General features: G+C 41.1%; 1 protein-coding gene across 2 annotated transcripts in view; it reads right to left on the bottom strand.

Moving 5' to 3' along the window:
• ADAMTSL1 (ADAMTS like 1) overlaps positions 1 to 20,419 on the bottom strand; it is a 198,882-nt gene that overhangs the window by 3,233 nt on the left and 175,230 nt on the right. For both annotated transcript variants that reach the window (XM_087742441.1, XM_087742442.1), the window contains 5 exons: positions 9,957 to 10,157; positions 8,727 to 8,907; positions 5,826 to 6,033; positions 2,643 to 2,752; positions 1,420 to 1,640 (listed from right to left, as the gene is read on the bottom strand). In XM_087742441.1, the coding sequence (XP_087598567.1) occupies positions 1,420 to 1,640; positions 2,643 to 2,752; positions 5,826 to 6,033; positions 8,727 to 8,907; positions 9,957 to 10,157 (921 nt within the window). The remainder of the gene's footprint in view (positions 1 to 1,419; positions 1,641 to 2,642; positions 2,753 to 5,825; positions 6,034 to 8,726; positions 8,908 to 9,956; positions 10,158 to 20,419) is intronic.

Consider the following 20,419-nt stretch of genomic DNA (forward strand, 5'->3'; position numbering starts at 1 on the left):
GGGACAAAGACAGCTTTGTGTTGGGAGGTCTCACTACGAGCGTGAGCTTGACTTGCTGCAAAGACTGAGTGGGGACTTCAAGCAGCGAATGGCTCAAAGGAGAATGTGGTGGGCAGCCTTTGCTTTCAGAGCCTGGGGAGAGGGCTTGTGAGGCTGCTCCAACACTCTCTTGGTTTGCCATTTACCAGCGTTTTAGAGAGGCTCTAGGAGTTTCATTAACAGTTGTTAAAACACAGATTAAGTTGTAAATAAAACTGGAAACTTGTTTTAACAGAGTAGCTCAAAGGCACTTTGGCCAACCTTTTCCATTTGAAGAGACAGCGTGTGGGAGTGCCACTCCAGCTGATCGGCTGCTGTGTTGTGCTTTTCACATGTGTGTTGCAGAGCATACCCCGAGATGAAGATGTTAAGACACTTTTTGAACTCCCCTAGGACTTAAATCCTGGTATAATTTGGATAGATTTTAAGGCTCACAGCCTCCTGCTTTCGAGCTCCAGATTGGAAAACTGTCCAGTATCCCTGCAAGACCTTGAGTGTGTTGTTGCCTGAGGGATTCCCACTTTCCATGCTAAGGCTGGAAAGAGGGTCCTCACAGAGAGGTCGTACAGCCCTCTCCAGCAATGTCTGTATCAAATAACTCCACTGTTGCCTAGGTGTGGGACATTTCTACATAGCAGGAAGAGGCTGGAGGGACAGCAAAGGTCTTGCTTGGTACCTGTAAGCTTCCTGAGCCCTTCTACTTCCATTAGGCCACCCCAACCTCAGCTCACGGGTTTGGACCTATGGAGTCCGCTTTGCCTCTACTGAGAGGGAGTGTCAGAGGTGCCACGGCTGTAGGCAAGCGCAGGCAGGTTCTGCTGCTGCTTCTGCAATGACTGCACAGCAACCAGCTTGCATGCTAAACAATGGGATCTGCCCATCAAAATCAGCACGTGAAGTGGGAGCCAGGGCAAATGAAAAGATAGCGATTTAAACTTGTGCTGCCTGGTGTTTCCCAAGAGAACATTGCCGTAGTGAGGCATCATTTCCAAAGAGGCATATCATCTGTTCTTTTTTATTTTTTAAAATATTTGTAACTTTTCCAGTCCTTTGGCAGGCCCAATTAGTTGCTTGTCACCTGACAGCAAGCAGCTTCCACTCCAGGAGTCTCCATCATCAACCTACCCACTGGATTTAGACTTATTGTATATTAACTATAGCCAGCAGTCTGTGATTCATGTTTTTCTTTCTGTCTGTACCATTAATAGAAAGTTAAGACTGCATCAGCCATTTCACATGCTATTAGCAATTTGCAAATGTTCAGGCTGGAGGTTCCCCAGGATGCCCAGCTGCAAGGTTCAGTGATGCATTTCTGAGAGATGGCTCTGCCTTCTTTCCTCCCCCCACAAGGCACTGCCTCCCCTCCTCTCAGCAACGTACTGTTTTCACAGGGTGTGATGTTGCAGCGTTGCCAGTTCGCTGGCCGCGGCCTCCAGGCGCAGTGATGCTCTAGCACAGGCTTGTTGGTGCGGACATGCACGCAGTCCACGCGCCGGGACTGGAAGCCGTAGTTTCCACACGTAGCCGTGCAGACGGTCCACAGGCTGACCCTCCAGTGCACGCCGCAGATGTCAGTCCAGCAGTTCTGGGTGCTCAAAGGCCTGCAGGCAGGAGGGAGGGAGGGGTGACCCGTCACCACACTGCCCAGGGAGCAACGCACGCCACTCCAGGTGTCATGCAAGCTCCCGGGACAGCAAGTCTTGCACATCCGAAACATAATTCGCTCAGAGCACCGTATGGGTCAGGTATGCAACAGGTGCAAGTGGGGGTAACTCCAGTGCACTGAAAGGCAGTTTATAACTGCACTCAAGGACCAGACCCTCAGCAGGCGCACACTGGTATAGCACTATTGGAGCTAAATGACCATTTGAACTATTTGAGGATTTGGCCAAAATGTCTTCTCCGTGAAGTGTCAGACCAGAGATCCACTGAAAAGATGCAATGAGTAAAGTGGCAATGGTAAGACCCAGCAGGGCTTTGTAACATTTTTACGGCTTTCCAGCCAGTGGGAACAAAACCAATTCTCTGAAACCCTCCTTATCCCTTCAACGCAGTCTCGCAGAAGATGCACAGGCACACTTGGTTCCCATCTATTTGTCACACAGATTATGAAAATACATGAGTGGGAGCCAAAGAGCCAATTATATTCATTTTCATTAATGATCAGGCATGATTTACATACCTAAGTCTCATTGTAAAGTAAATATAACTTTACAATGTTGACAGTGGAGTTTATCTGCAGGAAAACAAAAGCCATGGAGTCCCTTTTTTTCCACAGTTAGTGCTTGTGTTTAAATAAGAGAGAAGGATACTGGCAGCTTACGAGGAGATAGCACAGCCTTTCAGTCAGGATTTGGCATGCCTTGAAGACTTTCCAGTTGTTGGCCAACTAGTGGTTTGTTTTTTTTTTTCTGGGGGCTCATAGGAACAAATAGCGAAACCTGGGCTTAAGCCTGGTGAGATTTGTACCACATAACAGTATGGGTTGCAGCATGACCTCTTTGTTACATAGGGGAAACCCAAAAGTTGTCAGTTAAGTCAGTAGTCCATTCAACGTCTCCACAAAGGGTAGTGGTTTCAGACATAAGACGTTCTTGTCCTACCTTGGTAAGGCACTGCATTGATCTGATGACACAGAAGTCCCATCTTTGGTCTGGCAAAATATCTGTCTGTGCTGTACAGCCAGTCGTGGTCCAATGCAAGGCCCATTACACTGTGAACATAGAAAAATCACTTAAGGGAGGTGAAAGGCTGGACATGTTCCCCTTCTATAAGACTGCTGGTGAAATAAGGTGCATACTGCTCTGCAGTGACTGTTGAGCTTTCGAGCACCTCCTGCAGCTCTGCAGGCTTTGAAGGCTGAGCGTGCAGTCATCTTCTGCCCTACTTCACCCTCCTCCAGCAGCATTAAAACTGCATTTCTATATCCGCTCTGCAGATTCATTACCTCTCCCCTTCAGTAGTTCAATCTTAAATACATCTGTTAGGACAAATAAAATGCTTTCATGTCATTAGCTAGGAGTCCATGATCCATACAGGAAATCTCAATACATTTATTGTGCATTTTGCAGCTTGTACTACCACAATCTATGGGCAAATAGTTAATAACCAAGAACGCATTGAACCAAGAACATACCCCATTCCATTTAATAATTTAAAAGCATTGCAGGACAATAAACAAAAGCAGCCAGAATGATGAACACAGCACATCTACCAGCTTGCTCCAATACTGAAGTTATCCTAACCTATTCAAGCTTATCAATCATGTACTTACTGTTTAACTTTTCTAATCCTCTCTGATTAAATCATAATTAGCTATAGGTATGAAGCATGTATTTGTGTTCTTCTGAAATTATATCAGCTGTTAGGGAAGAGCTTGTTTTTCTAAGTATCTGGAAATTATATTCAAGAACAGACTGAAGGCTGAAGAAAGGGACCTTAGTGTGAGGGAGGAATTTTTGCCAGGGAAGGGCTCTGCCCACTCCACCCCCCATCAGTAGAAGCCCTATTTCACAGTACCATGCACTCCTCACATAATACTCCCTTCCCGCTGCTCTTTCTTCTCTCCCTGACAACTGGGAGAGAGAAGCAGTGACTGACAGGTTTCCAGTTGCTGCCAGTCAACCCCCTCGCTGAGCAAGGTGGATGGAAACGTCATTCGTTGGAGTATGTGGAGCACTCCTGCAACATCTGCGGGGACTTGTAGTCCTCATCACCAGCAAGCCTGAGTCAGTAGTTTTAAAATGCTATAGGATTACATAGTGGAGATCAAAATGCCATTAACATTAAATGAAGGAAAGGAATTCATTCTAGAGGTGGGGTTAGACTAGGTAGTCTCTTTGTTTTCTCTGTGAGTTGGGAAAGTTAGTCACTACACCTGGGCAATAGGGACCTGATACTCCATGATACTACCGAGAAGGTCATTGATCCATGGAGACACTGAGCCAGTGATATTTTCCTAACTGTAATTAGATAACAGTCTTCTGGCTTGGGCACTGAGCTATATAGAATCACGCAGGACATGATTTTTGTTGTAAACTAGGTAGAAGAAATATTATATTATAATGCACAGAGGTTAGGTCTAACAAATTAATTCAGACCGCTTTGATAGTCTGAGCTGAGTATGATGTCATGGGGAACAATATAGCTCATAATGATCTACAAAATAAGGATGAGGTAATTGACTTTTTGCCAGGATAATCCAATCCTTACCTGGAATTCCACTGGGAGTGAAAATTTGCTTCTTTCATATAAAAGGATAATTCCAAGCTTTACTCATAAATGTAATAAAAAACTCAATCACCTTTCATGAGAGAAATTTCCAAAATACACAGGCAAGAGTTAAATGAAGTTGTTTTCAAGTAGTGAACAATAACTAGTTCTAGTAGCTGAAGACACTTTGTACTACCAATGTTATAAAAAAACCTGATGCCACACAATGTATTGTGCATATTACCCCAAGTAAATACAGAATGCTTGTGGTTATTAATAACAAATTATCATATTACTCTAACGTCTAATACAATGAGATAGCATTTGCCATTGTTTTCAAACTGACTTACCACATGCTAATTAGAAAAGGAGGCAAAATACTTCATGATTGGTCACTATATGTCAAGACTGACAGTTATTACTCTGGATAATTATTTTCTTAGCCTCTTCTTCCATGGTAAGAAGCCTCACTTCTATACCTTTTCCTGACTCATCATCTCAATTAGAGTTATGAGTACTTCGATTTTGTCAAAGTGCCTTTTCTTTTTCCCTTTGAAAATGTTTATTTCACCAAAAGTGATGTTAAAGCAGTATTGGTATCTGGTTTTCACCTCTAGCAAAATTGGCTTCTGTGGTTTTAACCCTGTCTCTTATTCACCCTGGAACGCTATACCCCCGTGTGAATCACCACTCTGGAGATCTTTGGGCTAAAATCTGTGAGTTTCTACCCCTAAGTCTGGACTGTAGTGGACTCATTAACCTTCACATACAGCTCAGTCAAGATGGAGTGGAGAGAACGGGGAGGAAAGCACATAGTAATGACTGGTCCCAGGCTATAATTGACTACATATTGACAAGTGTCTTTTCAGGAAATCTCATAGCTAACAGAAAGACTTCTCTTCTGCAGATTCCCACAGTAAAGCAATTTAACTCTAAATACTTGGAACATTTGTTATTTATGGAGTCAAGGTTTTAAACATCTGATCATTGTATGAAGCTGCAAGGAGAGAACTTGAAGATCTGCAAAACAGCACAAAATAGCCTGAAAATGCTTTTAGCCCTCCATTCTGCTTTTCATCATGAAGCAAATCAAGAAAGCTCTCACTTTTTGGCATTCTCAGGCAACATCAGCAACTTTGTAAAACTGGGTTATTGTACAAGTCCCCCACGCCAAACCTATCACAATCATCAGTCCTGACTCCTGCCAACCAAAACTGAAACACACTCACTGAGTGATAAGGGAAATTAAGACTTGGAGAATGCTATTTCCCAGATATGTCACCTGTCACTATAAAGAGGAGCTGCAGACCTTTCCACTGGGGATGATAAGGGGGCCTGCAGTAAAAGTCCTGTTCACAAGCAGCATTTCTAGGGATCGTGGGAAAATACAGAAATCCAAGCATGCAGTGCATCAAATAGGGATTTGAAAGAGCTAAGCAAATTAACTGCCTCCTCAAAGGCTTTCAGATCATAACCTAAAGATACCAGGGTGCGAAATCACTCCTCTCATTTTCTGTCCCTTTTTTCTAGACCACACTATGAGGCTGTCCTTGGACTGCTGGCTTGTTCCTTACCTGGCCCCAGGAGGAGGCCACCCACTCAACACAGGGCTGCCTGTTACAGTTCTGTGTGTCCACAGGGCGCTTGGACACCTGGGCACAAGCCTCATTAGACATTGGGACAGAGCTGCCTTTTGCTGTCAGGCGCTGACATGTCACTCGCCGCATCTGGATGCCTCCACTGCAGCTCCGTGTGCAAGGAGACCACGATGTTACCATCCATCTGTGAGAGAAAGGCGAACAGGTCAGGGAGCAGATACGTGCCACCATCTGGAGGATCATTGGTGTCAACAGGTCTTTATGTATTGGACCGAAGAAAGGCAACAATGGCTTGGTTCATTTAGGGTGTGATCCTGGAAGGTGCTGAGTGCCTCGGCCTCCCACAGTAGTCACTGAAAACCACTCAGAGGATGAAAGCTGAGAAAAGCACACATTTTTTGTTAAATTATCTTTCTCAAGGCTCTTTGGGACCAGAATTAATTTTCTAGCCCTTAAGGCACTTTTTAAAGGCTTAGTAAATATTTCTAGCCCAGGCACAGGGGTTGGGCATGGCTGCTCTTACACCACTGTGCCACGAAGGCCTCTGTCACAGATTACAATCACAACACCAGCAATGACTAGCCCATTTACACCACTTAGTAGGGAAAACTATCTTTGTAAAGTTGCTGGAGTAGCTCACAGGCCACTTTGAACTTGCTGCTGACAGAATAGACAAAAGCCTGCTGGGTTCTGCTGGTGTCTGCCTGCTCTGTAATGCCCCTGACATCTGGGATAATCCAGAAATGTCTGAAGGTTACTCAGGGATGGGGCTGGTGCATAGTCAGTCCAGAGACAAAGGACACCTTTCTTCTTTTCTCTTGAGCTCAGACCATGCATTCAGCAGCTGAGGCTGAGGCTCTGAACACCTATGTGCTGGGGTTTAAAAAATTCTGACTAACTAGTAGAAAGCCTGTAACAAAAGAAAATAAGAGTGCAGGTCCAAACTCCTACCAAGATGGACAACACATTTTGTCTCTTTAAGGATCATTAAGCGAAACACTCGTATAGTTGGGTTTGGGAAGGAGGTAGGTAGGAACAGGAAGGATGGAACTGATTGATTACTGGTTTCCTGAAGAATTCTATGGTCAAGTCAGCACTTTGCTTCATTAAGTTTCAGGATACTTGGCAGGATTTGTGTTATTGGGCAGAAAATGGTGCCTATCACTTCCCTCACCAACGTTTATGATTACTTTACAAAATAGGCAATAAGTGTTCTCCAGTCCCATGGAGAGGCATTCGTTGCTATTCCTCAGTCTTCTGCGGGTGATTAACTCCCGTGGTCACAGAAAGAAGTATATAAACAAACACACTCCCAACATGGAAAACAAAAACACTGCTACATTTTTTCATGCAGTTTGATGAGGTTGAATCTGAAGTTTCCACAACCCTCATAAAGCTCTGCTCTGCGTTTCAATCAACTTTTATTTCCAAGCTTACATCTCAGCAGTTTCTCAGGAGCTGAGGGAGGATTGTGGGTTGCGTTACAGTTCAGGGAAGGTATAAAAAGACATAAACCATTTCCATGGAATTTACTGCCATCACCAAGGAAAACTGCTGCTAATGAGCGTGTTTCATATTTCATCAAATCTCTTTTGGTTTCCTTCTTATGACTCATCTGGCAACTCAGAAAACATTTGCCTGCAAAGAGGGGTAGGAATATATTTTAAAAGGTAATTAAACAGAACCTTGCCATATACCCAAGACACAGCAAGAGTGGTAAATCTGGCTGCTTACTGCTCATCAGCTTGCTTAGCACCTCTTCTTGCCCCAGCTTAGACTCTCTTTTTTAATACAAGTCCCAAATCACTGTTGAATGAGAGAAGTTGTACTAGATTTCTCTTGAGATCCTGACTACTTTTAAGTGCTTGTATACTGAACCACACCATGTCCACAGTGGAAATAAAAGGGAGGAGGTAGTAAAAACCCAGAAAAATATGGAAAAGCATGTTTACACATCTCAGCTAAGGAGCCGCTGAATTGCAGAAGTATGACATTTTTGACATGGAGGAAGTATACTACACTGACTCTCTGGATAGGCACTCAGGATGTATTCTTCTTTGCACCAAAGGGTGTCAAAGAAGGAAAGTGTGTTCTGTGTGGAGGAAACAGCAGAGGAAGACCTAAGTGTAGTCTTCCAAGGTGTCCACCTCCTTTGTGTTTAACAGTAACTGAAAAACAGGGGATTACAGGGGCAGAGAGTGACAATCCCAAGGAAACCACAAGCTAGCAATCTCCAAAAGGAGGCAGAACTTGGTCTCACCCTGCTTCATGCCCACTAGATCTGATGAGGTGTGCCCATACTACAAAAGATACTTCCACTCTGCTAAGGGAATTCTTTGCAGCTGTGGTGACAGTCCTGCCCATATTGATGTTCAGGCAACACAGGAACTCAGAATAAAACCCCAAAACAGCTGCTAAATGTAGCTTCTTTTCTATTATATTGTTGGGATATACTGGTATGAAGCTACATGGAACACAAAAATGATATGACCCTACAGTTCTTGGGTGACGAAACTCCTATACGTACAGAGCTCAGAAAAGGCATGGTATTTTCATCCAACATAGGGCGAGGCTGCAATCACCCAAGACAACTCAAGCTGTGAACTTTGCTAATAAACAGCAGGCGGTAGCCTCTCTATTTTCTAACCTAATTACTGAAGGAGTAAAGTCTCTTTCTACCACATGCTGTCAATATTTTCCACAAATCTTGCTACAAATTCCCAACTGTCTAGGTTAAGCACTCACACATTCCCTTTTAGCCATGACTTTTCTTCAGACAGACACCAGAGAGGCTGCAACGGCATGATGTCCAGTGCAAAGAACTCTTCAAGCACATCTTAAAAGCATGCATGGCATTTTAACATAAGACAGACGAACCGTGAAGGGCAGTCTCTCCTGTTGCATGCGATGGGCTGCAGGGCTGGCTTGGGCTTCTCTTTGCAGTGGGATATGTTGACTTCAGCCCCATCCAGTAAGCACCTCAGCTGAGGCAGCTGCACCCCTTTGTGGCCACAGGAAGCTGAACAAGCCATCAGCTTGTCCACTGACCACCGGTATTCTGCCAAAAATTGTGGAAGAGACACGTTAACACTCAAAAACTGCCAGCAGGAGACTCTTAGAAAAGAAAGAGTCAGAGATGTTCCCCAGGATGAAATATTTGGACTTGGTGTCTCATGTGAAGGGGAGCTACCTACACTTACAAGGCACCAGACAATGAACAAAGAAGTATTGGGATTCCAGCTGATGTAAGCCACTGACTGTCTTTGGTGTAACAAACCTAATTTTTTGGTGCTTAGAAGCATCAGGCATGGAAAGTGAATGACATGGTAGAGCAGTTAAGTGAAGCCAGATGTCAGCGATACAGGACATTGCATCTATATTTTTAAAGGGGTGTGATTTAGTGAAGATGTAGTTAACTGCAGTTACCAGCAGTATCTATGATTCTAGGATCTTACAACAGTGTGTTTCTCAACAGGTAGATCATACAGATCATCCATCCTGAAGATGAATGGGGAGCTGCAACAAACTTAAAATTTTATGGCAAAATTTAAAGAAAAGTTAAGTTCTTCTCTACTCCATCCCTAACAGCTGGAGCAATGAAAGCTGCGTTTTCTGTTCCAGCCCATACACACTGCTCTGTTCTGTGGCTTTAGCACATTTAGCTTATTTCTAGGATAATTACAAGAGTTGCAGCATTTTTACAAGTGAAGGGTTTTCAAGCAAGAAGAGACTATGAAACGCTAACTATAGTAGATTAACAGAGGGGCTTCTAATTTTAGAGATTCAAACTGTGACACCTCTGTCTTGAATTTCTGGACAGGAAAATTGTCCAGACTGAACAAGCATAAGTATAGCTTGAATCAGTAAGGCGTATTTTATGCTCAGCGGGCCAGAAATATCAGGCGTCATCTTGGTAAAGTAAAACCTGCAAGGTACCTGGTAGTCCTGCAGATCTATATCCATGGCAGTAAAACATCAAAACATCTATTTCCTGCTGTGCATGACAGTCCTGGCTTCACAGAGGAGAAATCCATGATGAGAAAGGCAGTGCAGGGAAGTCCATGGCAAGAGCTTCACAGGGCAGCAGGGCTGAAACTGGAAAGTTACCTTGTATAGCCAGGGACGTTTTTTGTGTAAGCGAGCCAGCCTCATTCTGAGCAAGGCAGCTGAATTCACCATCAGGAGCATCACTGACGTTGAGTATCTGAAGAATCCGGCCTGCTGCCAGGAGGCGATGCTGCACACTGAGAGGCTCGCCCGAGTAAAGCCAGGTGATGTTTGGGGTTGGGTGACCATCCACAGCACAACCTGAAAAACGGGGACATGAAAGAAACCTGCCGAGTACTGAACTTGCTGCAAAATTATATGCTTTCAAGTGGTCAAAATTAGGAGAAAAAGTCGATTACATCCCATTTTCTCCTCATAATGAAAACTAGGAATACTGTGGTAATGAATACCTTCTCATCAGCTGGAAAAAAAATTATCCAAAAGCCAGTTAATAAGCCATATGAAAATCTCAGACCAGTTTGGAAATATTTATACCAAGCCTTCTAAGGTTCCCATTACTTTGGATCATTCTCATTTTAGTATTAAGGAAAGTGGGACAGGGAGGTTACACACCTAGCATAAGCTCAAGGAGCACGCTTGAACAAGCAATATGAACAGAACTTGGTCTCCAAACCTCCTATTTAAACCACAGGGCCACCTTCCTCTCTTGTTTTTTATATTAAAAATCAGAAGTTTTTGTTACACAAAATTTTACACAAAATTTTTGATACACAAAAACCTGATGAAAAACAGATAAAATTGAGCTTTTACAGGTTTTTTGTCACAGCAATGGGCAATTCACCAATCAACAACCAACCGAAACCAGCAACTGAAAAAACCCTGCTGTTCTGAAGCATTGTATGGGTATGCCTATGGATCCTGAGCACAGCTGATGAGGTTTAGGTTCACAGTGAGTTCTTTGCTTGTTGAGCTGAGGGAGAGTATCTGTAAGATACTATTTGCTGTGGTCCTCATACCAGCTGCACACTTTGCCAGTTTCATGACGAACTGCAGAAGATTTGTGAGACTTCCATATCCTGGGAAAGATAGCTAAGTTCCCTTACATATTTCCTGGGGAAAAAGAAAGAACTAGGCAATTTCCGTGGTGCAACTCATCTGCACCAATTACAGGGGTGGGGGGACAGAAAAGCCATGCACAAGGGATGGCGTATATTACTTGGACTGCTTGTGGCTTAGGCTAGTCCTGCATTTCCATGCATCTCATTGATACATGAAAGGTCTGGCTGAGTTTCTGTGAATGCAATCTATACTGGTCATTAGTTTGTTATACCGCAGCTTTACCCTATTTTGTTTATATTGTATGTGTAATGAATGACTTTACTGTATACAAAATCCCTTCTGAAAGAAGTGTACTATAAAAACAAATGTAACATATATACATGAACATTCACACTAGCACTGTTCAAAAGGAATGGGATTAAAAAAAGGAAGAGTACAAATTTAAAATACTAAAAGATGGAAGACTGTTCTAAGATTAAGGAATAACTCCATCAGCTGATATTTCTTCATTGTCATCTCCATGTCATTTGATTATTATTTATTATTCACCGAGACAAATAAGGACGTGAATATGATGCCTTTGTAGATGCATTACACAATGAACAGACACTGCAATGTGACTTTTTTTTACTGTTCTTCCTTTCATTCTTGCCTGTCCATCTGAAGAGATCCTCAGCTAACATATATTAAGCAAGTACTATTTCTATGAGAGAGGTAAGATGCCTTAGAGTTGCTGCAGTCAAGATTTTATTTAAATATACATTTTTTTCCCTAAGAATTTGTCTATACCTTACTGAGGTGTCTATCACTGCAAGAATAAAAATACCATTTTCATTAATTGACCCAGGAAGGCTGAACAGTTTGATTTCCAACCATCATCAAGACAAAATCCTTGAGACTTGAGGAGTACATTACTTTGTTTAGGAACCCTTGCTGACCTTCTTAGCTTTGGTCACACCCCTATACTAATACTAGGGACTGGGCTACTGTAGTCTTCACTTGTCTGCTTTTTGCCATTAATCATACCTCCAGTTACGCTGTTCCTATGGCAGAAGATGCTGCCTTGCCCACGAGAATCGAAGCTTTCTTGCTCATACGAAGCAGAAGAACTCATACAAGACAGAAGAAGCCAGTGGTGACCTGTGGCACATCCCAGCCATTTTCATGCTGAGAGGTAGGTCCAGGCACTGGGGAGACCCCTTCAGCCACTTGGGGGGATAAATACTGGGACTCTCACTGGTGCAGTGGCTACATGGGTCTTTGCTGTGTCCCCTGTTGCTGGCAAGCCCTGCCTGCATCCACAGTGGGGAATGGTGTGGGCTGGATAAAGCTGCCCTTCGGGGCTGGCTCACTCTGTGTGAAACAGATATTACAGAGAGCAAGGGCTCCCCAGTGGAAGGCGAGTGGTACCCACAGTAGGCTCTGCAGTTCCAATGACAATGTTTCACTGGCAAAGCACTAGTTAATGCAGCTAAAGATTAAAAAAAGGGAAAAAAAGGAAGAAAAAGGCAGAATGAGAGAGTGCACACTGCTCACAGTAGTCTCCCTTCTTCCCATTTTCCACTTTTATTTATAAGAGTAAAGAGTCTTCGCTATTTGTTTTAGTTTCTTCAGCAAGGTCTAACGCAGTTTTACCCTTGGCAGTTCTCTCCCCAGCATGCACTTCCTGACCACAAAGACACAGCTTTCTTTGCTGCTCAGTCCATTTTCCTATTTCTGTAAGCTTTCTATTTATTTCTGCTATGCTTCATTTTAAATTATTCCTTTTGTTCTGAGTACTGATGTGTTTTTTCCTACTCTTGTGCTGAAAAGCAGCTCATCCAATTTCAAAGATACTCATTCTCAAGGAAATGAGTGACATGAAAGATTTCAGCCTCACAGGTTTAAGGCTGCCTAAGTTAAAACCAACAGAAAACGAAGGAATATACAGGAAATGGACCAACTTAACAGTAAGTGGCTATATGACTTTTGCCTACAGTATTCTAATTTTTTATAGTTTGCTTGTCTTTTAAGATAATTGCAGGGATTTCCACAGGTCAGCATACAGCCATGACAACTGACAAAGACATGCTGTGAGCTTAGTTTTAGTGTTTGCATTTGCAAACAGTTTGCACAGGATAAATGAAGAAAGCAGAAAGGTCAGTTTGATGTTAAACGCAGAGGAACTGAAATTGACTTCAGTGTGCAAATGGTACTAGTTCATGCCTGTTTTTCTTTAAAAATTGTATTGTTAGGCAAAACAATATAGTCTTCCTAGTACTGACTATTTCACTTGCCTTATATATTATTTCTTCTTCCAAGTTGTATATATAAAATATTAGCTAAAGGAACAGCCAGTAATATGGGGGGAAAACCCCAAACGCTATTCCCTAGGTACATTCTACCAGTGAATAAGTATTACCTTTTTTAACATTTAACAATAAAACTTTACTTACACCTATGAGACTCATATGTAATGGATACTCCTCATTTGTGTATGCAGAACAAGCATCAATCACATTTCACAGGTAACATTTCCTATTAGTTTCCCACATGTATGTACGCATAAGTTGTGGGATAATGTTTTATGCATATGAAGTGAGAACCAGAGTACAATAAAAAAACATGTTCCATTAATATCCCCTTCTCATCTCCCAGGAATAATTTTAATACCATTTAATGCAGATTACCAACGCCTATTCTCTATTTCCTCCCATCCCTGTGGACATTGACTGCTTTATCCTGCCAAAGCTCAACACCTGTCCCTGTAACACCTGAGAAGAAAAAACTGGGTTTGTTTCCAGACAGCACAGCTATTGCAGAGCTTTAGTGCATCAGAACCTTGGGAAGGTGAGGAGGGAACATTTTTTTGGGACTGTTTCTGAGCAGTGGAAGCTCTGGCATGAGAGGGCCCTTCTCCTTCAGTCCTTCTTAAGCAGAGAAAGAAAATACTGCCTTCAGCCTCCCTTCCAAAGTCTGCTGTGACTCTGAATTAATTCAAAGCCAGGATGAGTCACGAATGTGCAAGAGCTGGAGATGATACGAACAGAAATCTAATACAAATTCCACCTTTTAGCAGGAAAAATGTTAATATTTCAAGGATAACAAGGGGGTATTTGGAAAGGGAAGACCAATGTTTCACAACAATGCTAATAATTTCTTGAGAAGAAAGAATAAATGCACAGTGCAGGCCAAATTCAGTTCTCCATTATACCTCTGCAACACTTTCTGTATGACTGTAGCTGCAGAAAGACTCTGGGCTACTGTGCTAATGCTAAGAGAACAAAATACGAAGCATGCATCACTCTTTCACTTGCAGACTTGAATGACAGAAAAAAACAAGTGGAAAGGCTGTTGATTTTAGGATTCCTTTTTTTAGCAGCCTGATACCTTAAATCAGCAGAACTGTATGGAAAGCAATGAGAAAAACATCAAACAAATTTTGCAAGTACTAAATACAGTTTGTAATACAAGAAAAAAACCACAGCATTGCCTTTAAAAAAAGATATCTATTCTGAAGATATAGATTATTTTCATGCATTCATATTTGTCTAACTCTAATTTACTAATTTGCTCTCTAATTTACTATTGACCTGCTGATTAATCCCAGGCAATATTTCTAATATTTATTAAAGATGGAATATAAGTGAAGACTTCAGTTCAAGATGAGGCAGTTTCGTTGAAATTTCTTTAAACAAAATAGTCATATAGTCTGAGCTCAACAAACTACTTAGCTTTCCAGCTGCAGCCCTGAAGCTGCTGTGCCATGGGAGGTATGCTGACCTTTTCCATTCTCCCAGCAGCTAACCAAGGCACATGGAGGTGCTTGATGTCTTACCTGAGGCCAAGACATGTGCCAGCAGCGGAGCTGGAAATCAAACTCTTGCCTTCTTAGTCTCAGGCCAACACTTTCATCTTTGGAAATTATTTCCTGTTTAAGAGATACGTTTGGGTAGCAGAGCCTGGATATAAACACATACTGTGGTATGCAGATTGGATCCATTGATATTAACGTTCAACTACATGCTTGTACCTTAAAGTTCAGTTTTACACCCTTGCTATTCATCAGTGATCACTCCTTGCAAAACAGGCAAATGTTTGTGCTGCATTAGTTCAAAATACTTTGAACCAACCAAAAAAAAAAGGCTGAATTTGAAAAAAAGTAAGCATCCCAATTAGTTAGGGACTGCATGTTTCAGGACATCACAAAGTACAATAAATGTAGCACAGAAAGTTCACACAAAACTTCAGCTAGACCTACAAACCAGAAGGCCTATGCCCCTGCCTCTGCAAGTCACAGACATGTGCCTATCCAAACATAAAATTGGGAGATGAAAGATGATTGCCGACTACTATCTGAAATGCCTGGCAAAGGAGGAAAGAAGGGATCTGGCAGCAGGATTATTAATTATATTAAAATTGAAATAAAGCAAGCTAAAAAAAAATTCTGTGATTCTGTATATATTTTACTGAACTCTGACAGAAAATTGTGGTAGACCACAATACACTGTGTTAAAGCGATAAATATAATGCAGCTACAGCATTTGAAACCTGACAGGATTTGAATCCACTCTAATCTCTACATTCAGAGTTAAAGTACACTTTCAAAAGAGCTTCAAATTATGAAATTAAGGATGAAATGATGAACAAAATGCTTGGAACAAAATGTAGAGAAGCCACAGATCGATCTGAATAGATACAAGCTTGGTGCTAAACTATGATGTTGTAGTTCACACTGCAGTACTGTGTTCACATCATGTAGGTGAGATCAGACTGGCACAGAGAAATACTTCCCTAATTTCCTGTCATACCTGATTTTCTCCTTAGGTGACTGAAATGAAAAATGCATGTTAAACCTAAAATGGAGTTAAATTTAATTCCATCCTGTATCTAACATAAGGAGGAAAATTTGACAGGATGTATTCAACTTTTAAAAATGCTATCAAACCAAATGAAGGTAGGTAAGATCATGTCTGAAAGTTATATGTATGTAAAACCTGTTTTGCTGAAGTGGCAAAACTAAGAGACAAGTCTTTATAATTTGTCTTGTGGGAAAGATTTTTCAATATAGCACAAAGTGTAAATTTAAACAAATGCTTATCTCAGGGTGTTATGCAAATTACTTCTCAGTGCTTTCATACACTGAATGAAATAAAACTTATAAAAGGTAGTGTGATCCTGAAAATCCTTAAAAGAAAGAGTTAATGTTAAGGTAAGTATAACCTTTATTTTTAATAGTTTAAAGGAGGTCAAATGAACAGGAGGGTCAAATGAATAGACAAGGAAACCTATGTATTTACAAATTCTTGAAATAATAGGCTAATTCAGCTGATGACAGTAGCATTTAAAAACAAGAAGGTATTTTAAATAACTATTTATGACCCCAAAGGAACAGCTGAAACTTACTACACTAAACATACGGCATGGTTTTTAAACAGTTCTCAAAACACCTAAACTGGTTACCCAATGCCACACATGTTGTTGTTATTAGATATCATTTACATAGCACTGTAAATTTACACCGTATTCAACAAAAACTGAGTTAGGCCCATTCCCTGCCCCACAGAGGCTGTAAAAAATGTTCCCAAATATACAACTACATGGTGGGCCCATTAAAAAAACAAGGGAATTTTCAAGCTTTGGTAGTAATACTGTTTTCTAAAAATTACTCTGACAAGGGGAATCCTAGACACTGAGAATCTTTTATTAATAAGGACTGGGCTGAAAACAATCACCAATGGCAAATCATGAAACCAAAGCCTATGAGAATGGATACAGCATGCTGAAATGACCTCCTGAGGTAACTCTGATGGGTTTACTCAGTGCATGACAAAGAGGGAAACGGAATACCCTTCAGTATAAACTTCTCCACCAGTGCTACAGCTCCAGGTTAACTGTACAAGTACATTTACGGGGGAAAAATAACACTCAAAAGAGGTGCATGGAGCAAGCACTGAGCAAGCACTGAACAACAGTACAGCACACAGAGTTCAACAAAAGACAGCAAGAGCTAGCGTGTAACACGATTACCAGCCCAAGTTGCGAAGGTCAGTGCTGCTGTAGAAGCCTTTCTGTATTTCTTAAGCTGATATAAACTTGCTACATCCTGAGACATCAGCAGCTCAGGAAACTTCCTGTGGCACAAGGAAAATAACAAGCGCAGAGCAGAGGAGGTGGAGGGCAGAAAGGCGCAGGAAAGCCAGCGTTGCTTGCTCCAGAGAAGCTATAACTTCTGTCCTGTTAACAAAGTGCTTTAGCTGTTTGGGAGACATTTTGAGAACCTACACGGAGGGAGAGGGTGCTTCAAAACTTAGAATGGATAAGCCCTTTAGTCAACAGGTCAGAAATCCCACAGTGTTTGAAAATGCCCTGAACACTTACTCTAGAGCAAATCTTGAGTTTTGTGAGAGGCTAAAAGATCTTTTATGTGAAGAAGCTGGCAGAATGACAGGTCTCCAGACTGGGATAGCTGTGGCAAGTCTGATACTGCTAGTTTTTTTCCAGAAATTGCTTCAGTGGAGCTCTGCATAATTTATATCTACATTAGAACAGAATCTAGGCCAGTGCTCCAGGAAAAGCTTAGAGACACAAGTACAAGGGCTGCAGCTCTTAACCACAAAACCAAAAATAAACAGATGTTGCCCCAGAGGCCAGTGATATTATTTTATGTGGCAGCATTTTGGACCACTGCTGTAGATCACTGGTTCTCAGATTAGCTCATTCATGGCACCAAACAGCAAGCAGGAAAAAACCCAAGGCAGCAGATTGCCTTGAGGACCTTGGTCTTTTGACTCTGCTTTCAGAGCTTGGCAGTGGCAGGACTAGTGTCTGATTGCCTGAAAAACAAACACTATATCAGTGTGGTCAAAATGTTTGACCAAGCAGAGGTATCATCATGTACTGTATACACTGAAACATACACAGTACGCATAATGCAATGAAAACCCACACATTTCAATGAAATGCTATGGTGTAGTAGTATGTAGAAGGAAGATACTGCAATACCATATGAACTTTATACAATATTTAGAATGTAATCAATGTGATAGAGTCTGGTTGGGGAATTAATTGCAATGATAATGGCATACTCTTGACATTAATTTTAGTTCTCAGCTTTATAGAAATGTCACTTACATGGGAATTGTCGTAAATAGTGTTACAAGGCAGAATTTTCACTGATGAAAAAATGGAAGGGAACGGATAACACAGTTAACAGGACCGATTATCCCATGGTTGCACCTGGTGCTTTATCCTCATCACAGTGGAAGTATATTAGTGCAAAGTAAAGTTGCTGGAAAAATATTCTTTAGCATTAGAACTACTTTTCAAACATGTCCAATTTATTAGAGAGAGTGAGGAGGAAAAAAATGATGTTGTGCAAAATAACTTGTTGGATAGTCATGTTTTTATCTGACTCCTACTGCACAACTTCTGCAGCTGTCTTTTTCCTTAGGGAAGCACAGACTAAATTATGGTTTAATCATAATTAGTCATGAGTTTTCTCTTTCTGACTCTGTGGAGATTGTAAATTATTTTGCATTTTGTATTTCTTCTTTCAGTTTTAATGCAGCAGTAATTCCTAAAACCTAGGAAAATTTAGAGCAGGCTTATGGTAGAGAAGGGAAGGGCAAAAGGGAGTAAAGCAAAACTTCTTATGTTTCAAGAAGATATACACTTGCTCTTGAGTATATCACCAAACATTGCAAGAGATCAGTTGTGTTCATCTGAATCATTTATTGCTTTTCACACTGATTTTGAACAAGTATCAGTCCTATTTTTACAGATGTTATGGCTCAAAAGCAAGATACATAACAAGCAATTGCAGCACTAACTTCTCTGGCTCTGCTGAAAGACTTCGGTCCTGATCATGGCATCAGTCTATCTACAAAATCTGTTTCTTCTAAAGTAGTCAGTGGCACAACATTTGACTCACTACAATGCACCCCAGAACATTCAAAAGGTTCCAGCTTAATTTTTCTGTTCAGTGCCACATCTAGATAACCCTCAAATCTGCAGGTAGGCAAATATTAGTCACAGACTTGAAGTGGTCCCCTCTGAAAAAAAACCCCGACTGAAAACCCTCTTGAACTTCAAGCCTTGGCTCTAATGCAGTTGGCCCTTTCAGAATAAGTAATTTATTCATACTCAAGAGGCTGGCCATGTCTAGCAAGGTGGCTGCCATAATTATATTTTTCCATTCTGCTTTCTGGGGCCTCTTTGGGCATCTAAGTGAATCTACTAGAAAATGAGGGGGATATACTATTGCCAGTAAAAGAAAAATGAGAGGAAAATACTGGTTTTGATAAGGGGAATCCTTTGCATCTTTTAAGTGAAAGGTTTTTGTCATTACTTTGTTTTTAAAACAGCTTCATAGCATAGGTGTTTGCAGAACAGGAATTTGTAGTCCAGCTCTTCATCTTCTGAAGCAGCAGTGAAATTTGCAGCTAAGCTGCTCTAACTCTGTGGTCATTGGGGATAAAGTATAAAAACAGAAAGAATCTGCTTTTTAGGACTGTGTTTGCAGTGCTGGCAGTTAGTAAAATCGTGTTCTGATTTGTGAAGTGAGTAAATTTGATATGGAAGTCATCAGGTAGAACACAATAAATATGGAGCAGCAGTATTTCCTTTTTTTACAATTGACTGTACTTTTCTTGTCATAAAAAAGTACACTTAATCATCTAACATTACAGTTATTTTCAGTATCTACTACAAATAGGGACTTTTTTTCTAAATACACAAAATTGGATAGATGTCCTAAGCTGCGGATGACAGCAGGTTCCCAGCGAACAAACTGGAGAATATGTAGGTCAAGAGATAAAAGGGGATGGGAACCAGATTCCAAATAATTGCCTAGGCTTTTCCCCATAGGTTCACTCATATCTTCAGATTCCCTAGAATAACCATTATGCTCCAGGATTTGCATTGCATTCATTTCACCCAAAGGATAACAACAGAATAAAGACCAAGAATTTACATAATGATGGCATCTCCTCTTTCAATCAAAAAAATTGCTGCTATTTATTTTGCCAAAATGTGAACATTTCATCAGGACACGCTGAGCCTTAAAAGTATACATTGCAGCTATACACAACAGATAGACTAGCTACCATTATCTCAATATTTAATTTTTCTTGGATGTCTTCTCTATTTAAAGACATTGCTTAAGTCTTGCACTGTGCCAAATAAGAACTAGATTTTATGTTCATTTCAATCCTACCTATTTTAACTCTTTATGCTCTCATTTCTCTTTAAATTCATGAGCCTGTGCTGCATTCCAAAATAAAGATGCATCCCTTCCCTTGGCTGCCTCATAAATGCAGTCCAAAACCTTTATTTAATTATAAACAATGTGCAATGTGGCAATCCCCCTTCCTTCAATACGCATATCCTCGAGTGCACATTATGTTTTCAGAAATCACCACACATAGTGAGGATTTCTCAAAAAACATGTGGGACATGAACCTGAAGCTTTGGGGAAAAACTTATCAAATGTATTCACAGACATTTTCTGTGCAACTCAAAGA

Source organism: Nipponia nippon, unplaced genomic scaffold (assembly GCF_047370975.1).
Source record: "Nipponia nippon isolate SJK-2023a ecotype South Korea unplaced genomic scaffold, ASM4737097v1 scaffold_8, whole genome shotgun sequence".
NCBI lineage: Eukaryota > Metazoa > Chordata > Aves > Pelecaniformes > Threskiornithidae > Nipponia > Nipponia nippon.